At 41.5% G+C, this 19,624-nt stretch overlaps 1 protein-coding gene across 3 annotated transcripts; it reads left to right on the forward strand.

Moving 5' to 3' along the window:
- Positions 1 to 849: 849 nt before the first annotated feature.
- On the forward strand, positions 850 to 18,851 carry LOC137070441 (UDP-glucuronosyltransferase 2A1-like). Of its 3 annotated transcripts, XM_067437578.1 has the most exons (7): positions 850 to 870; positions 956 to 2,492; positions 2,623 to 2,771; positions 8,629 to 8,760; positions 9,556 to 9,643; positions 17,046 to 17,265; positions 18,554 to 18,851. In XM_067437578.1, exons 2-7 carry the CDS (start codon positions 1,805 to 1,807, stop codon positions 18,849 to 18,851), a joined length of 1,575 nt encoding a protein of 524 aa, XP_067293679.1. In that variant the 5' UTR covers positions 850 to 870; positions 956 to 1,804. The 3 variants fall into 3 exon arrangements, with proteins under 3 accessions (XP_067293679.1, XP_067293680.1, XP_067293681.1); XM_067437579.1 differs by lacking the exon at positions 850 to 870 and having other exon boundaries at positions 957 to 1,028; XM_067437580.1 differs by lacking the exon at positions 850 to 870 and having other exon boundaries at positions 2,010 to 2,121.
- Positions 18,852 to 19,624: the final 773 nt, after the last annotated feature.

Genomic DNA, 19,624 nt, shown 5'->3' on the forward strand with positions numbered 1-19,624 from the left:
TGAATTTAAGTGATTCTGATTTCTCCGTGGATAGAAATTCATTATATCATAAGTGAAATGTTAAAGACCAATTGAAGTGTTGAGTGAACACATTATGGTGATGGTAAGACACAAGACACATGATTAGTTGTGAGCACGACCTATAAAAGAATATTGTTTTTAGTTATGATTTAAAAATTTTTATACTTACTTGTTACCTGAAAAGAAAGGGAAAAAGTAATTAAAGAAAGTGCTAGAACGCTGCAGACTCTAATCTGTGTTTCTCATGCTTTCCTACAGTTACTTTCTCTCATCCTTCCCAGTTTGAGACCGGTAACAGACGCACACAATTGGTGAAGAATAGGAGGAGGTGGAATTCTCTACCCACCCTTGAGCAATTAAGAGCATGTAGATAGTCTTTAATTTCATGGTACAAGGGCTTTAGAACTGAATTGTATGTCCGAGCTACAGGTGTACTGTCATTTAAGGAAGGACTCATCTGCAGTGCCTCTCTGCACAACCAATGTCGTCCTCGGATTTTGAGAAAGCCTGGCACTCCCCCCTAAACATCTGCTTCACTTGTTGTTGCTGAGCATTTAAATGGCTCAAGTCGACTGTTGGGTCCCACAGACTTTCTCCCACAGATAGAGAATTGTCTCTATCTTTCTGTTTCATCACTTACTCAATTACATTAAAACCAATGATAGGTTTAGGAAATTGCTGACCCTTCAGAACAAGCACAGAAATGACTAATTCCTTCCCTCTTCCAGCAGGGGATACCAGCTTGAATGTCACCTCAACCCATCCTCCATACGGCATGTCAGTATCATTGGCCGCCACAAGGTGTAGACGTTTGTGTGTTTCCGTGGCTATCTTTCAGTCTTACTTCAGGTATGTACCTGTCTTTCCAATGCTCATCGATAATACACACCTGGCAGCCTGTGTCCCATAAAGCCTCTGTTTCATGTCGTTGCAGATAGCAGAGCACCAGACATGGCCTGCCAACCATGGAAGTTACTGGAGAGTGCTGATTAACTCGGCATTGGGCGGTTATTATGCTCATGGGGCATAGGGGGTTGCAATACTTCTGTACACTGTTGTTTTGTGTGTCGTGGGGACGTGCTTGTCTCTTGGGTCACTCCCTGTCCCTTTGGAGCTTCCTCATTTAACGGAACCTCTCGCTGGGGTCTCATACCCCGTACTCTGCAACCCGCTGCAAAAATTTAGCTGCTACCGCAATAATAGCAATGGGTGCACAACTCCGCGCCACCCCTCTGTTGGCAGTGGAAACATTGTCTTGCTCGCTGGTGTTGGTGCTGTTGAAATTGGTGTTGGCGTTGTGAAAACCGTTCGTTAGGGTACTGTTGTGTGACTGGGTATATAGACCGAGTAGCTTGGGGGGGTATGTGGACATGGTGGCGCTGGGGCGGCTGATGTTGAGCAAAATGTGTCAATGAGTTTGTGGTGTTGAATACTGTTGCTGTGATACAGCACAAAAATTGTAGATGTTGCGATTGAAATCAATGTTGGTTGTGTTATGTGTTTGACGGAATCTGGCTGCTGGACTGAGAGAGCACATCATGCTAAATTTTATTCTATTATATTGACTATTTTATATTACCTCTAAACTTTGACTAGGCTAGGTTAGGCATGTTTCATATTATTTCTCTAGGTACATGAAGGATTTTATCTCAGAGTACACACAGAACTAGCACACTCATTTGAACCTGGTTTTAAACATTAACCATCTGTAATGTCCTATGTGCACATAGCCTGTTGTATTTAAGTCATCGTTTATCAGTTCACAAGGCACAAACACTTCAGCATGATTTGTGGGACTATATTTGTGCTCGTGCTGCTGTGTGGAGTAGAGGCTGGAAGGGTTTTGGTGTTGCCAGGCGAGTACAGCCACTGGCTCAACATGCGTTCAATTGTAGACGCATTAGTTGAGAAGAACCACAGCGTGACGGTGCTGGTCAGTTCTTCATCACCTACTGTACAGTACACACGGAAGGAGCGGTTCAACTATAATTTGTTTAAAGCCAACATGAAGAAAGAAGAGGCCAGTGCTATATGGAGTGACTATATTCATCTCTGGATGAATGACACAGCCACCACATACGAGAGATTCTCCATGATCAGGCAAGTGCTGTCAAACTTCATGGAACTTGCTGCTGACACATGCAAAGGAATGCTTCACAATGAGGATCTTTTGCGCACACTTCGGGAATCTCATTATGATGTGCTTTTGTCTGATCCGATGATGCCATGCACTGACTTGATGGCAGAGATGCTGAAGATCCCGCACATCCTCTCAACACGTTTTACATTCGCATATAATATTGAGCAGTTTTGCGGTCCCACACCGTCATCTTATGTTCCTGCGGTCACTGTGCAGGGTCAACCCAACGACCACATGAGCTTCACAGAGAGAGTTGAAAACATGCTCCTCTACATCATGTATTCAACCATACTTCGTTTTTCTTTTAACCAGCTTTACACTGAAATAATGGGTAACTGTGGTTTTTGTTTGATTTGGGCCAACTTTTATGCTTTAATTGTGCAGTAGGCTAGTCTTCTAGATATTGTTTAATCTTGTGATCTACTGTGCATCAGCTGAGTGGAATTCTCTGTATGTCACAGGCAAACCTACAACAATGTGTGAGACTATGGGAAAAGCTGACATCTGGTTGATTAGAACTTACAGGGATTTTGAGTATCCACGCCCACTCTTCCCTAACTTTAAATTTATTGGAGGACTGCACTGCAAACCTGCAAACACTCTGTCAAAGGTAGGCTAAAGATGACTTTGCTTTGCCATTTCTTGCATGCATCACTTGTAAAGTCAGGAATTCTCACTTTAATAGATCAAGTAACATTGTTAGTGCCTGTTAAAAACTGCTCAGAGATGCAAAAGCTGAGGAATGCAGTAGTTTAATCTGAAAAGATCCTAAAATGTAATTCAAAACAGGCAAAAAGTCAAAACACAGGCAAACAATCCAAACAGATACTAGGGTATTCCATAAAGCAAGGTTAACTTACCGTCACAAATACTCTGAACCAGTACTGTTGCAAGGACTGTTGTGCCAAGTATGCGGTCACACAGGGCCTCGCGCCAAATTATGTGACTGTTGACTTGATGAATAAGCCAATTTAAAGTTTTTGTCCTTTGAAATACTATAATAGTAAAAACAGACAGCTAAAAATGAGACTTATTGTGATGCATTGATCATATGAAAATCATTCATGCACTGCCATTTAGTTTGGTGCATGCCTCAAGATCTTTTAGGCAATGGTGGTATATTTAGATGTAAAATTATATACAGTGGGTACGGAAAGTATTCAGACCCCCTTACATTTTTCACTCTGTTATATTGCAGCCATTTTCTAAAATCATTTGTTCATTTTTTTTTCTCATTAATATACACATAGCACCCCATATTGACAGAAAAACACAGAATTGTTGACATTTTTGCAGATTTATTAAAAAGACAACCTGAAAAATCACATGGTCCTAAGTATTCCGACCTTTTGCTGTGACACTCATATATTTAACTCAGGTGCTGTCCATTTCTTCTGATCATCCTTGAGATGGTTCGACACCTTTATTTGAGTCCAGCTGTATTTGATTATACCAGTGGTTCTCAAACCTGTACTGGAGGACCACCAGCCCTGCACAGTTTGTATGTCTCCCTCATCTAAAACACCTAATTCAACTCATGAGCTCATTAGTAGAGACTGCAAGACCTGAAATGGGTGTGTCAGATATTGGGAGACATACAAAATCTGGTGGTAATAATAATAATAATAATAATAATAATAATAATAATGTGTTCGATTTATATAGCGCTTTTCAAGGCACTCAAAGCGCTTTACATTGAAGGGGGGAATCTCCTCAACCACTACCAATGTGCAGCATCTACCTGGATGATGCGACGGCAGCCATATTGCGCCAGAACGCTCACCACACACCAGCTGATTGGTGGAGAGGTACTTCAGGAGAGGTTTGAGAACCACTGGATTATACTGATTGGACTTGATTAGGAAAGCCACACACCTGTCTATATAAGACCTTACAGCTCACAGTGCATGTCGGAGCAAATGAGAGGCAAGAGGTCAAAGGAACTGCATGAAGAGCTCAGAGACAGAATTGTGGCAATTGTGGCACGGCACAGATCTGGCCAAAGCTACAAAAAAATTCTGCTGCACTTAAGAGCACAGTAGCCCCCATAATCCTTAAATTGAAGACATTTGGGGCGACCGGAACCCTTCCTAGAGCTGGCCGTCCAGCCAAACTGAGCTATCGGGGGAGAAGAACGTTGGTGGGAGAGGTAAAGAAGAACACAAAGACCGCTGTGGCTGAGCTCTAGAGATTCAGTTGGGAGATGGGAGAAAGTTGTAGAAAGTCAATCATCACTGCAGCCTTCCAAAAGTCGGGGCTTTTATGGCAGAGTGGCCCGACAGAAGCCTCTCCTCAGTGCAAGACACATGAAAGCCCACATGGACTTTTTTGCTAAAACAACAACAACAAAAACACTGAAGGACTCAAGATGGTGAGAAATAAGATTCTCTGTTCTGATGAGACCAAGATAGAACTGTTTGGCCTTAAAGGGCAACTCTGGGGAATTTTTAAGTTTATCTTGATCATTATATCTTTGTGAGTACAGTTTATAGGGAAAGAAACGAACTGGATTGCTGCTTGCAACACAGAGCTATTACAGTTAATGCCCAGAAAATGCAATTAAAATGTCTGTCCAACATGAACAGGTCCCTTACATGACAACGAGATGCGTTTTGCCACTTAGCCGTTGTTTAAATTCACCTAAATAATGTTTTAGACGGATAGCTGTATCTTGCGTTGAAGTCCCGTGGGAACGCAGTTGTAGCCGGAAACAAAGGCAAAAAGTCCAGTTGGGAAGCGCATTCCCAATAGTCCAGTCCTCAAGCTGTGTGTGCCCAAATGGAAGGATAAATAAAGTTTACATACCTCCACAGTTGCACCCGTCTTCAACCCCAGAATGGCATTTTTCTTCAATCGGCCCCGCTGTGTTGTTTCTGTGTAAGCTAGTCATCCTTGTCAAAGCGCTCACTGCAAATTTTCACATTCTGTTGCCACAATCCGGAAAGGCACAAACGTGAACCATTTCTTCTTCACTTGTGAGCCTGATCCAATCATCATCACTCTAGGGATGTCCGAATCTTTCTTTTTAGCCGGTTCTTTTTAGTGAACCGGGCGAACCAGTTCACCATATCAGACCGAATCGTTCTAAACGATACGTGTCTCAAATCAGCGCTAAACACACAAGTTACTTTAGTTGCTTACTTTCTGACATGAGTGACAGTCCCTCCAAATAGAAATAAACTAATGTCTTTAATTATATGTTTTAACGCCAACCGTTCACTGAACTGAGACATGTTTTGCTGAGAGAACTGATGAACTCACAAGCAGCTGATACTGAGCATGCGCGTGTAACTAAATGTGCAGCGGTCCTCGGCTCAGCAGTACAGAATCGAAAAGCGTTACTGAGAACCGACGAGCCGATGAGCAGAGCCTCTTCATACACACAACGCTCCTCCCAACTGGACTATTTGCCTTTTTTCCGGGTACAACAGAGTAGAGGTCTTCACGGGTCCGAAAATTCATACCCGAATCTGAAGAGACCCGTGATGTTCTACGCAGAACCGACCCGGACCCGTCTATTATTTCAAAAACTGGACCTGGACCCTTGCAGATCCGAGAAATGCCAAAATATAGTACCCGGAACCGACATGTACCCGTCTATTATTTGATAGCTGGGACCGAACCCCGCGGGAAGACACAGAACCGACTGGACCCGACAATCTCATATTCCATTATAAACTGCTCTTAACAAGTTGTTAACAACATTTGTTAGCATTATTTATTTGCCATAATCTCTGTGAGCCGAGTCTGACTAGCAGATCTTTAAGATTAAACAAGACAGTTCATTCATATTATTTTTTAAAGTCATTACAGTCTCTGCGGAAGCTCGGGTTGCCAAAGAAACATGACACGCGCTTGAGACTGCACTCGCGCGTCAGCTGGAGCACCTGAAATATTAGCTTTTCTACGCAATTTGAGCATCACAGAAAACATTTATGTGACAGTTCACCTGAGGTCTTGACTCTTGTTGCTGATTTGAAATATATTCTTGAGTACATTATTACCGCAAGCATGCATTAAATCTGCCCACTTTCTAAACGGTTGAGAGAGCGAGATCAAGAGAGAGAGAGCTTGTGTTTTTTTTTGTATATTTCTAAACCTCATTTCCCGACTCACACTTTTCTTATCCTAATTTAGCAATTTGCAAGGTACACAAAACACACAAGCCGTGCTGACTCTCACGGCCAGGTGTTCTCCGAGTCCTATCGACGTATTACATAGGCTGCAACGTTAAAAAGACCCGGGCCGGGACCCAAAGTAATAGATTGGGACCCGACCCAGAAAAAGCTGACCATTTCAAATATAGACCCGGACCCGTACGGGTCACGGGTCGGATCCTGGGTCCATGGCACTCAGGTGCCCCGTGAAGACCTCTACAACAGAGTTCCCATGGGACTTCAGCGCGAGACTGCAGCTAGCCGTCTAAAACAGGTGAATTTAAACAATGGCTTAATGGCTAAACGCATCTCGTTGTCATGTAAGAGCCCTCTTCTTGTTGGATAGACATTTTAATTGCATTTTGTGTCTGTTAAGAGGCACACAGACACTCCTTTATGACTCACTTTATGCCCCCATAACTGCCGTTTTAGCTGAGTGGGGGCTCTGGGCATTAACTGTAACAGCTCTGTGTTGCAAGCACCAATCCAGTTCAGTTTTTTTCTATAGTCTGTACTCATAAAGATATAACGATCAATATAAACTTAAAAATTAGCAGTTGTTGTCATTTAATTATAAGCGGCATGTGTGGAGAAAACAAGGCACTGCTCCTCACCTGTCCAATACAGTCCCAACAGTGAAGCATGGTGGTGGCAGCATCATGCTGTGGGGTTGTTTATCAGGTGCAGGGACGGGATGACTGGTTGCAATCGAGGGAAAGATGAATGCGGCCAAGTACAGGGATAACCTGGACAAAAACCTTTTCCAGAGTGCTCAAGACCTCAGACTGGGACGAAGGTTCACCTTCCAACAAGACAATGACCCTAAGCACACAGCTAAAATAATGAAGGAGTGGCTCCAATACAACTCTGTGACTGTTCTTGAATGGCCCAGCCAGAGCCCTTACTTGAACCCAATTGAGCGTCTCTGGAGAGACCTGAAAATGGGTGTCCACCAACGTTTACCATCCAACCTGACAGAACTGGAGAGGATCTGCAAGGAGAAATGGCAGAGGATCCCCAAATACAGGTGTAAAAAACTTGCATCTTTCCCAAAAAGACTCAAGGCTGTATTAGATCAAAAGGGTGCTTCTACTAAATACTGAGCAAAGGGTCTTAATACTTTTTTGCTTTGTGGCAGGGGCATTATCTTGCTGAAAGAGGCCACAGTTGCTTACTGATGTTCACGTGCCCACTTTTGGCGCTTTCGGCTGTGGACAGGGGTCAGCTTGGGCACCCTGACTGGTCAGCGGCTATGCAGCCCCATACGCAACAAACAGCGTGATCACACTGCACTTTAGCATTAACTTCTTGAGCAATTTAAAGCTACACTGTGTAACTTTTTTTGTTTATTCTTAGCTAAAAACACTTAGTTTTTTCAAAAATATATGTGCTTATTAATGTATATTTACTTCTTTCAAGTAATAAAGTATTCTCGTACGTTTATAATATGCCATTCAAAATACATATACGGGTGAGGGGTTCAAATGCTGGTCGCCATGATAGCACCGTGTTGACTAAATCGGCCACCGTAGGAGTTAAAACGAAATCAGAGTTGAGAGGAACAGAAACTATTATTCACTGGATGGACATATACCTTTACACTGCTAGATGGGGAAAAAATATCACAGTGTAGCTTTAAGCTACAGTAGCTTGTGTGTTTGATCTGACCACACAGGCCAGCCTTCGATCCCCACATGCATCAATGAGCCTAGGCCACCCATGACCATGTCCAAGTAGTCCATGTTGATATGGCAAGTTGCCTCTGGTGGATATAGAGGGCACTCCAGCTGCTGTCAATCATGACAGTGCCAGTGGATATGTGTATGGATTGGGGATTTGGCTTTTTTGACCTCAAAATAAACTATGGATATGCAGTGTCATTCCATTTTGTAAACTGCACATGGCACACCTTGACATGACTGCTCAAAAACATTATTGTGCTAAACACCTGATTTGTCAACTGTGTATGATTCCTTATTTTGGACCTGCGGTTCCCAAATAATACCCATGGTTCCAAGCTTCTCAAATATATTTTGCAGCATGAAAAAGAATATACTGTGATGACATTTTACACTTGAATGACAGTCAAGGAACAAGTTGTGCAATTATGTCATCTACCATCGGGGGCAAACTGGGTCACGCAAACTATCCGAACCTTGACCTCAAACAAAACACTTTCAAGAGATTGCAATTTACTATGTAAATGTTTACTATATGTCACATTAAGTGGTTTGCATGGTATAAATGGTCATTCAAGTCCTGTTTTCTGTTTTTGTGTTAAAGTATGTGGCCATTTGTGTGTCTTTTTAGGAACTGGAGACGTTTGTTCAGAGCTCAGGAGATCATGGCGTTGTTGTTTTCTCATTGGGTTCCATTATTAACAACCTGAAAATGGAAAGAGCGAACACTATTGCTTCCGCTCTTGGCCAGATCCCACAAAAGGTATGCAACTTTTTTGGCTCTTTATAGAAAATAGAAAAAAATATTTTATGAACAGATTTACTTTAGGCTTTTATTCACATATAAACTTTGATCGACGCATGCATAGAGCACATAAAATATGGTAAACTGAAGCTCAGCCATCATTTTGCAACACGCAAGAACAAACCTCAATGGTCCTTGCACATCAGGCAAGTAGGCCTACATTTAGTCTTCTCTGTTTACCATATTTGTTTAATGCTGGGTAAAACAAAAACAAGATAAGGCAAATCCCCATGCAGATACGGTGTATTAACAAATATGGGTAAAGACAAAGATTAACACACCAGGAACAAGAGCATCTACAGTGAAATATCGACTGACACTGAAAAGGGGAATCACAGTTGTATAAATACACAAGAAGCAAACAAGATAAAAAGACACACCTGGGAAAGGCTAATCAAGAAGAAAACTACAAAGAACTACAAAACATGGCACAAGACAGGAAATAACAAGAGTCCTCACAAGACAGGGAAAAACAGGCTGAAATCATGACAATTTGATGTGCTCCATGTATGTGTGTTGATCAATGAATAAACCCACACTAAATGTGTTCATCACAGAATGCATTTGAGTGCTCTCTAGACAACCTCAGATATCTGTAGTTGTGTCTTAAAAGGTTAGCCAGAATATGTTGTTGTTTTTATTATTACAAATATAATTCTCTATAGGAAAAATAAATCGTTTTTACAGAACCCAACTTTTCTGTTGCTTAGATGTTTATATGCTCAGTACTGTCTCATATGTGTATTTGCACAGGTTGTTTGGCGTTACAGTGGAAAAACACCAGAAACTCTCGCCTCCAATACAAAACTCTATGACTGGATCCCACAGAATGATTTGCTTGGTAAGGAAAGTGTTGTCATGTGTGCTCATTATACACAATAATTGGTGTCAGATAGATACTGACTTTAGAAAAATGGAGCCCAGCTGGAAGAAAACAAAACTGGATGGTTTTTTTTTTCCGGATTTCATGGAAAGAGATCATGATTGAGTACAGAAAGGCAGTAAAAACTGCTAGATTTGCTTATTTCTCGACTCCTCTTTCAAGAAAACAAACACAACCCTAGAATTGATTTGAAACAGTGGCTAAATTAACAAGAAACAAAGTTTCAGCTTCTGGGGTTTGCAAACAGCACAGCTGTAATGACTTCATGAACTTCTTTACATGTATGATTAATAATATTAGGAAGAAATTTAGCATAGAAAAACTATGCAGCCGTCTACTACAGTATCATATCAGACAAAGCAGTGTAGTGTCACTGAGGAAAAATTCCACTTATTCATTGCTATAGTAGAGGAAGAATTGGCTAAACTCATTAAATCAACAACATGTATGCGCCAACTTAATCTAATAAAAGAGATGCTTCCAAAGGTCATAGATCCTCTTCTTAAATATAATTTATTCCTCCTTGTCCCTAGGATATGTACCGAAAACTTTTAAGTTAGCTATTAAACTGGATCCTACAGAATTAGTCAATTAGTCATCAGTTACAAATTATTTTCTCTTATCATTTGATCGTGGTTTTATCTCTCTATTAGTATTATTCCGTCTTAGTGCTGTATTAAATTAGCCTGACAAGCCCAGACCCACATCAAGATGTTTGGTCTGGAAACTCACCATAGACAGGGCTCAGTCCGAGGGGCGGATAAACGGTTGTCTTTCAAACTCCCTCTGCACGCGATAGGATAGCGGTACACCAACCAGAGCAACGATGGTGAAGGGGAGCTCGCTGACTGATTAAACATTCGCCGTATCCGGTCGGCTAAACTCCGAACACATATTCCCTTTTTAAGACTGACTTCTGTGCCGCTCTTTGTTCTTTTCTCAGAGGAAAGCTTAACTCCAAGTCTTCCGGAGGCGCGGGCAGAGCTGATTCGAAAGACCGCCGCAGTTCGCCAGTTTCTGTGTTACTAGAAGCACGCAAACGCAACTCGGCCGTCCTCATTATGGCCCCGCCCGCCGACTCTATAGCCTACACGATGTGATTGGGCCGTCCAGATTCTGAGGAATACAGCTCAGATAGGTATTGAGAGTTGCCTAGACGACACTTGCGGGCAAATTAAATTTGCTGCCGCTAGGGTGCGTCTAGATTTCTAGGCTAGTATTAAATTCTATCAACCACATCATTCTTTTGAATAGACTCGAAAATTATGTTGGCATTTGTTGAATTGCATTGGCATGGTTTAAAGGGATCCCCTGGTGTTGAGGCTTGTATGGCTTAAAGGGTTACTTCAGTGATTAGCCTATTGGTTTGTATCAGTAGAAACCCTGGAGTATATTCAAATTATTGTGCTTTTCCCCCTCATATCTCCCTGAGACAAGCGATTTATGCATTTTACTTCTGGAAAAATTCCTCCTATGATGCAAATTGACGATTTTTGCATCATAGGAGGAATGTTTGCCCAAAGGCTAAAGACTACAGCCAGCAGAGGGAGCCATTTCCACATGTTTTGAACCCGCGCATGGGGGATGGGAGATAACATTCAGCTTGCAGGGAGAGCTCAGCTGGCAGCTGCAGGCACTCATTTAAACGGAGCTATGGTGCGCAATGTAAGTCTTTTAACTTCTCAAATTAATTTCTATGAAAGTGAAGCTTGTAAAGGCATGAACTGAAACGCGCCAGACTGAACTCGCGTTGTGAATGTATGCCGCGAGTGTTGTCGCGATTACCTCAGCTCTCATCACTCGTGCAGTTCGTGCTCAGTGCTGTGATACTCGCGCGGTGACTCACTCATTATATTGAACAGACACGTTCAGTTTTTAATTGTAGTGTCTCCTCTAACTCAGTCACTGTAATCAAGTTGGTGGCGTTGGGAATGGCACAGGGCAGCGAAGCATTCTGGGAATTGTAGTCTTTCATCCCCATGGGACAAAAATACATTTTCTGTCTTTTCTCAGTCTAGAAGACACCAAATTCAATTCATTTCTACTGCATTTTTGACCCAGTTTAAATACAGATTCATCTTCCCAGCGCTAAAGTACCCCTTTAATATAACATAAACTATGTCTCTTACTGAAATATGTAGTAGAAAACCCATGAAAGATCTACGTTATTTAAAAAATCGATTTTATATTTGGACCATGGGCGGCGCCATTTTATTTGCGTTCTAGGTTGATGACGTAGAATGGTTGCACTCCTCAATCAGCTGGCGCTACCGTCACTGCTGGTTTGAGTGTGTTTTAAGTACAATTACAAAGCAATTCATTGGTTTTGTTTAACTCTGTAACAATTTTCGAGTTGCGTTGGGGCTGGGCTAAAAATAGCTACGGGTAACGCCAGCTGATTGAGGAGTGCAACCATTTTACGTCATCAACCTAGAACGCAAACAAAATGGCGCTGCCCATGGTCCAAATATAAAATCGATTTTTTTAATAACGTAAATCTTTCATGGGTTTTCTACTACATAATTCAGTAAGAGACACAATTTATGTTATATTAAGCCATACAAGTCTCAACACCAGGGGATCCCTTTAAATCATACTTATCTGACTGTTATCAGTTTGTAGCAGTAGATGATTAGATGTCACACCAATCACAAGTTCAGTATGGATTACTGCAAGGCTCAGTGCTATGACCAATGCTATCTACCCTGCACATGCTACAAAGTACAAAGCCACGTTTCTAGCATCTGTAGAACTGCATTCTTCCATCTTAAAAATATATCTAAATTACCCCACATGCTTTCAGTGCAAATGCTAAGCAATTAGTGAATGCATTCATGAACTTAAGGCTAGATTATTGTAATGCTCTACTGGGTGGTTGCCCTGCTCGCTAAATAAACAAACTCCAGCTGGTCCAAAACGCAGCCGCTCGAGTTCTTACTAGAACCAGGAAGTATGACCATATTAGCTCAGTTCTGTCAACACTGCACTGGCTCCCTACTAAATATTGTATAAATGTTAAAATCTTGCTTATTACTTACAAAGCACTAAATGGTTTGGCTCCCAGTACTTGAGCAAGCTCTTAACACATTATACTCCATCACGTCTATTGTGGTTTCAAAACTCTGGCCAGTTGATATTGCAGTGATAATGCAATGATCAACTGCAGGCTGTCGACCCTTTTCCTATTTAGCACCTAAACTCTGAAACAGTCTTCCAAGCATTGTTCGGGAAGCAGACACACTCTGTTAGTTTAAATCTAGACTAAAAACACATCTCCTTACTATAGCATACACATAGAACGTTATCAATTTCTATTATTCAAATCAGTTAAATGATTGTAAGGCTGCATTAACTAGATCAGCCGGAACCGAGAACACTTCCCCTAACACCTGATGTACTCATTACATCATAGGAAGAATGGCATCTTCGCTAATGTTAGTCTCACTGTTTATCCCGAGGTTTACTGCAGTCAGCCGGATCCGGGCTGTATCCAGATCAGATGGTGGACCAGTGCCAGGACATGACCAATCCATCCCTAAAATATTCTGCAGAGACCGTGTCAATTTATTTTCCCCCTGTAAATGCTGCATCGACACAACACTCTCATTTAACCCGTCTCCGGCATTACGACTCTACAATCTTTCGAATAATCTTATAAATACAGGTCCTTAGCATATTGTGATAAAGTTCATTATTTTCCATAATGTAATGATAAAAATTAAACTTTCATATATTTTAGATTCATTGCACACCAACTGAAATATTTCAGGTCTTTTTTTTTTTAATACTGATGATTTTGGCATAGAGCTCATGAAAACCCAAAAATCCTATGTCAAAAAATTAGCATATTTCATCCGACCAATAAAAGAAAGGTGTTTTTAATACAAAAAAAGTCAACCTTCAAATCATTATGTTTAGTTATGCACTCAATACTTGGTCGGGAATACTTTTGCAGAAATGACTGCTTCACTGCGGCGTGGCATGGAGGCGATCAGCCTGTGGCGCTGCTGAGGTGTTCTGGAGGCCCAGGATGCTTCGATAGCGGCCTTAAAGGGGGGGTGAAATGCTGTTTCATGCATACTGATCTTTTTACACTGTTAAAGACTTGGAATCCCATACTAAACATAGACAAAGTTTCAAAAGTTAAGGTGGACGTTTGATGGGAGTATTTCTTTGTCAAAAATACTACTTCCGGTTAGTCATAAGTTTCGGCAAGTTTTTTGAGATCATGCGTCCCCATTGACGTTAGTGGGGGCGGAATTTCCTTGTATGGGCCTTACGGACAATTCTACCGGAAGCGCGTGAGAGAGAGCGAGGGAGAGAGCGAAAGCAACAGCCTGCCCATCAAAGCGGGGCTTGTAGGATGCTGGACAGGTGACAATTACACATAGCACATAACAATGTCACCAAAAAAGTGGGTTTTTGGTTGCCAGACCAAACAGTGGATGTAATTTGCTTTTCCGGATCAGCAACTGAGTTGCGCGAATGTTTATATCTGTTCGCTGCATTTCGGTGCCGACTGTTTCATAAACAAGGCCCAGCTCGACGCCGAATTTTCCCAATCGCCTAATGCTGAAGGATGGAGCAGTCCCAACGTTAGAAGGGTGAGTGAGACTGCTTTTAGTCCGCTTACTGTCTACACAAACCACGCGTAAACACACAAACACACGTGCACAACTGCACTTCCCACATGTACACCTTCAAAGACAAAAATACGACGATATAATTCAAGTATAAATATGTAAATAACACAAGCCGCTAAGCATATTATATAGTTAGTGTATAACTTGTAACTTACCACATACAGACGTCCTGCTCTAGTCGTTTTTGCTGCTGCTCCTGTTCAAATGCAGCCTCTGGGTCTGATTCCGGATCATAGATGTATGGCTGTATCTGATTAAAAGCCATATTTTTATTTTGAATAAAGTTTTTTTCCGCTGTTAGGGATGACGCTCGACTCAACACACAGCGCGCTGCTGCACACGTCATTATTTAGCTCCGCTCACACGACACGCCCCCACCCGCTCGGCTTTTTTCGGAAAGACTCGGAACAGCGCATCTTTCTTATATAATTATTAAAAAAATAAAAACTTTTCGGAGATATGCAGGATGCAATGCTACTCTATAGGTACTCAAGATTGACATGACACTGACTGAAACTGAGTGTTTCACCCCCCCTTTAAGCTCATCCAGAGTGTTGGGTCTTGCGTCTCTCAACTTTCTCTTCACAATATCCCACAGATTCTCTATGGGGCTCAGGTCAGGAGAGTTGGCAGGCCAATTGAGCACAGTAATACCATGGTCAGTAAACCATTTACCAGTGGTTTTGGCACTGAGAGCAGGTGCCAGGTCGTGCTGAAAAACCAAATCTTCATCTCCATAAAGCTTTTCAGCAGATGGAAGCATAAAGTGCTCCAAAATCTCCTGATAGCTAGCTGCATTGACCCTGCCCTTGATAAAACACAGTGGACCAACACCAGCAGCTGACATGGCACCCCAGACCATCACTGACTGTGGGTACTTGACACTGGACTTCAGGCATTTTGGCATTTCCTTCTCCCCAGTCTTCCTCCAGACTCTGGCACCTTGATTTCCGAATGACATGCAAAATTTGCTTTCATTCGAAAAAAGTACTTTGGACCACCGAGCAACAGTCCAGTGCTGCTTCTCTGTAGCCCAAAAGTGTCTTGACCTGGGGAATGCGGCACCTGTAGCCCATTTCCTGCACACGCCTGTGCACGGTGGCTCTGGATGTTTCTACTCCAGACTCAGTCCACTGCTTCCGCAGGTCCCCCAAGGTCTGGAATCGGTCCTTCTCCACAATCTTCCTCAGGGTCCGCTCACCTCTTCTCGTTGTGCAGCGTTTTTTGCCACACTTTTTCCTTCCCACAGACTTCCCACTGAGGTGCCTTGATACAGCACTCTGGGAACAGCCTATTCATTCAGAAATTTCTTTCTGTGTCTTACCCTCTCGCTTGAGGGTGTCAATGATGGCCTTCTGGACAGCAGTCAGGTCGGCAGTCTTACCCATGATTGCGGTTTTGAGTAATGAACCAGGCTGGAAGTTTTTAAAAGCCTCAGGAATCTTTTGCAGGTGTTTAGAGTTCATTAGTTGATTCAGATGATTAGGGTAATAGCTCGTTTAGAGAACCTTTTCATGATATGCTAATTTTTTGAGATAGGAATTTTAGTTTTCATGAGCTGTATGCCAAAATCATCAGTATTAAAACAATAAAAGACCTGAAATATTTCAGTTGGAGTGCAATGAATCCTAAATATATGAAAGTTTACATTTTATCATTACATTATGGAAAATAATGAACTTTATCACAATATGCTAATTTTTTGAGAAGGACCTGTATCCATATTCTGACCTGTAATGTTTCCAGAATTATAATCATACACTATTTGTTCGTCGACCAGAGGAAAACTGGCACCCCTACTGAGCCTGGTTTCTCCCAAGGTTTTTTTCTCCATCATGCCCTGAAGGAGTTTTGGTTCCTTGCCACCATCACCTTTGGCTTATGGCTTGCACATTTGGGGACACTTAAAGGTGCACTATGTAGTATTTTTTCAGTAAAATATCCAAAAACCACTAGGCCAGTATTATATATTTTGTTCAATTGAGTACTTACAATATCCCAAATGTTTCCAACTATTTGTAAATTGTGAGAAAATTGCTATTTTAACCAAGGACCCGGGACGTTTCAGCATAGCGTTTGAGGGAGTCACCTGTCAATTGCGTCATATCTGCGTTACCCTGCTTTACTCGAACACAAAGAGTAACGTCAGAACATCATTTTAAACACACTTAAATGTGTGTTTAAAACACACTCTAATATGATTAAGCGCTGCTTTACCTTATACTCATGAAAAGTGAAAATAGAGCGCGAGCCCGGCGACTGTGTCTCGTCCCGTACCGGCATAATAAATGTCCCGGTGTTCACGAGCCATGTGTTTGTATAACAATCGCTCCAGCGGCCGTGCTCAGCTCCACAACACTCGGTCCTGCTCTGCTTTACACTACAGTAACGTTAATAACCGCATCCATGAACATGATTTCTGCCCGAGTCCTATTTCACCGGCAGTGAGGTGAAGACCACATGTCCCAAGATGCTGCGCTCACACTTGGCGTCATCAAAATATGCCTTTGTTTTGAACTTTATTATTGACCTGCACACGTTGACATTATATGAAAATTGAAATTAGCTGATAACATCATTTTCACCAGAGCGGCTGTACAGCTGAATTAAATTCTGTTACATTATATTCCTGTTAACACTGTGAAGCTCCTTCGTGAATCGGCATTGTAAAAAGTGCTATATAAATAAAGGTAACTTGACTTCATTTTATCTGATAGGACATCCAAAAGCAAAGGCCTTCATTACCCATGGCGGGACAAATGGACTGCATGAGGCTATTTATCATGGAGTCCCAATGGTGGGTTTGCCATTGTTTGCTGACCAGCCTGATAACATGATGCACATGAAAACCAAAGGAGCTGCTGTTGTTCTTGATATCAACACAATGGAGTCTAAAGACCTGGTGGATGCTCTCAAGACTGTCTTAAATAATCCAACGTGAGTTGAGTCTTTCATAAACTTGAAATAATCCATTAGCAAAGGGACCTACCAGTTATTGTCCGTAGTTTAGAAACAACTTTAAAACAGCCTTCAATCATATGATAGAAAACATAAAAGCTTGTCAATATATACTATATTCACAAACATTTTGGGATGCCTGCCTTTACATGCACATGAACTTTAATGACATCCATTCTTAATCCGTTGGGTTTAATATAGGGTGCTTCCAAATTCTTATTGGTGCATTCTCGTTTCCTTTCCTAGCTTTTTTTCCTCGTGCCTTAGCTCCACCCCTTCAGGATGCGAGGGAGGGATGCGAGGACGGAGGAATTGAATCAAGTGAAATGATATATCCTCGCTCCCTTTAACGTCACATTTTCAAGAGTTGTCAATTAATGATGAATCTGCACCGCTGGATTTAGTCTGAATTCTTGAACATCAGAGATAACTATTTATATTGTAAGCTTCAAACTCCACAAAATACAACATTTGTCCGTATTTTAATGAATATCACCAGTTATTAACAACGAATTCCAGTTATTAAAGGGTTACTTCAGCAATTAGCATATGGCTTTGTATTAGTAGAAACCCTGGAGTATATTCAAATTATTGTGCTTTCCCCCCTCATATCCCCCTGAGACAAAAGATTTATGCATTTTATTTCTGGAAAAATTCCTCCTATGATGCAAATTGACGATATTTGCATCATAGGAGGAATGTTTGCCCAAAGGCTAAAGACTACAGCCAGCAGAGGGAGCCGTTTCCGCATGTTTTGAACCCGCGCATGGGGGATGGGAGATTACACTCACAGCTCAGGTCGCAGCTAGTCACTACAGAGCAACAGAGCTATGCTGAGCAATGTAAGTCTTTTAACTTCTCAAATTCATTTCTATGAAAGTTAAGCTTGCAAAGGCATGAACTGAAACGCACCAGACTGAACTCGCGTTGTGAATGTATGCCGCGAGTGTAGTCGCGATTACCTCAGCTCTCATCACAAGAGCTCATCAGCTCACACCTGCAGTTAGTGCTGTGATACTCGCGCGGCGACTCACTCATTATATTGAACAGACACGTTCAGTTTTTAATGGTAGTGTCTTCTTCAACTCAGTCACAGTAAACAAGTTGGTGGCTTTGGGAATGGCCTCACTGGGCAGCGAAGCATTCTGGGAATTGTTGTCTTTCATCCCCATGAGACAAAAATATATTTTCTGTCTTTTCTCAGTCTAGAAGGCACCAAATTCAAAAATTCTTGTGTTAAGCAGCATTTCTTTTTTTCTCTAATCAGGTACAAAGAAAGCATCATGAGACTGTCCAGAATCCACCATGATCAGCCGATGAAGCCTCTGGACCAGGCAGTTTTCTGGATTGAATTTGTGATGCGGAATAAAGGAGCTAAACATCTACGAGTTCAGGCACATGACCTGAGCTGGTATCAGTACCACTGCCTGGACGTACTGGCCTTTTTACTCTCGATTGTTGCACTGATCACATTCCTCTTCATTAAAACATGCAGTTTCTTTTTCCGTAAATGTTTCAGAAAGACTCGTCCTGATGGCAAAGCACAAAAGAATAAAAAAGAGTGAATGCTGTGTGTGTGTGTGTGTGTGTGTGTGTGTGTGTGTGTGTGTGTGTGTGTGTGTGTGTGTGTGTGTGTGTGTGTGTGTGTGTGTGTGTGTGTGTGTGTGTGTGTGTGTGTGTGTGTGTGTGTGTGTGTGATGACCAGAGAGCATTTTGTGTTAATAAATGTTCTTAATGAAGCAAATACATGTGAATGTTCAATGTAAATAAAAACATTCTTAAATCAGAATAGCAGAATGGAAAATAAAGTTATCTGTATTGTAGTATTTTAAAAAAAACAATCATATATATTAACAGTATATATTTTTAATTCCGCTTGTTCTATGTAAAAAGGTTACGGGTAGTTCTTGGAAATTACATGTAATCTGGATTATGTAGTCTGATTTAAAAGTACCTTACTACATTTTGAAATGTTCATATTCAGATTACAGTTACTTATTAATGGATTGCATATTATTCACACACTGGCAGTACATATTTGGTAATTGATTGATTCTATCTAAATCTTTTTTAAATGTTCCTTTAAAAAGTCCCACTGTGTATCATATGTATGTATATGAAAATGCAAAACATCTGTATAACCATGACTTTGCACAGTGAACATAGAAGCTTTTGTTTTATCATTAAAAATCATGTCCTCACCCTGTGGTCTGTGTGGGTCCTAACACCCCAGTATAGTGATGGGGACACTGTACTGACAAAGAGCACCATCCTTCGGATGAGATGTTAAACCGAGGTCCTGACTCTCTGTGGTCATTAAAAATCCCAGGATGTCTTT

This window comes from Pseudorasbora parva, chromosome 3 (genome assembly GCF_024679245.1).
Source record: "Pseudorasbora parva isolate DD20220531a chromosome 3, ASM2467924v1, whole genome shotgun sequence".
NCBI lineage: Eukaryota > Metazoa > Chordata > Actinopteri > Cypriniformes > Gobionidae > Pseudorasbora > Pseudorasbora parva.

Coding starts and splice junctions, on each gene's coding strand:
- LOC137070441 (XM_067437578.1), top strand. CDS start 1,805: ATGATTTGTGGGACTATATTTGTGCTCGTGCTGCTGTGTGGAGTAGAG. Junction 8,761..9,555: donor TTGGCCAGATCCCACAAAAG/GTATGCAACTTT, acceptor GTATTTGCACAG/GTTGTTTGGCGTTACAGTGG. Junction 9,644..17,045: donor CCCACAGAATGATTTGCTTG/GTAAGGAAAGTG, acceptor TTTATCTGATAG/GACATCCAAAAGCAAAGGCC.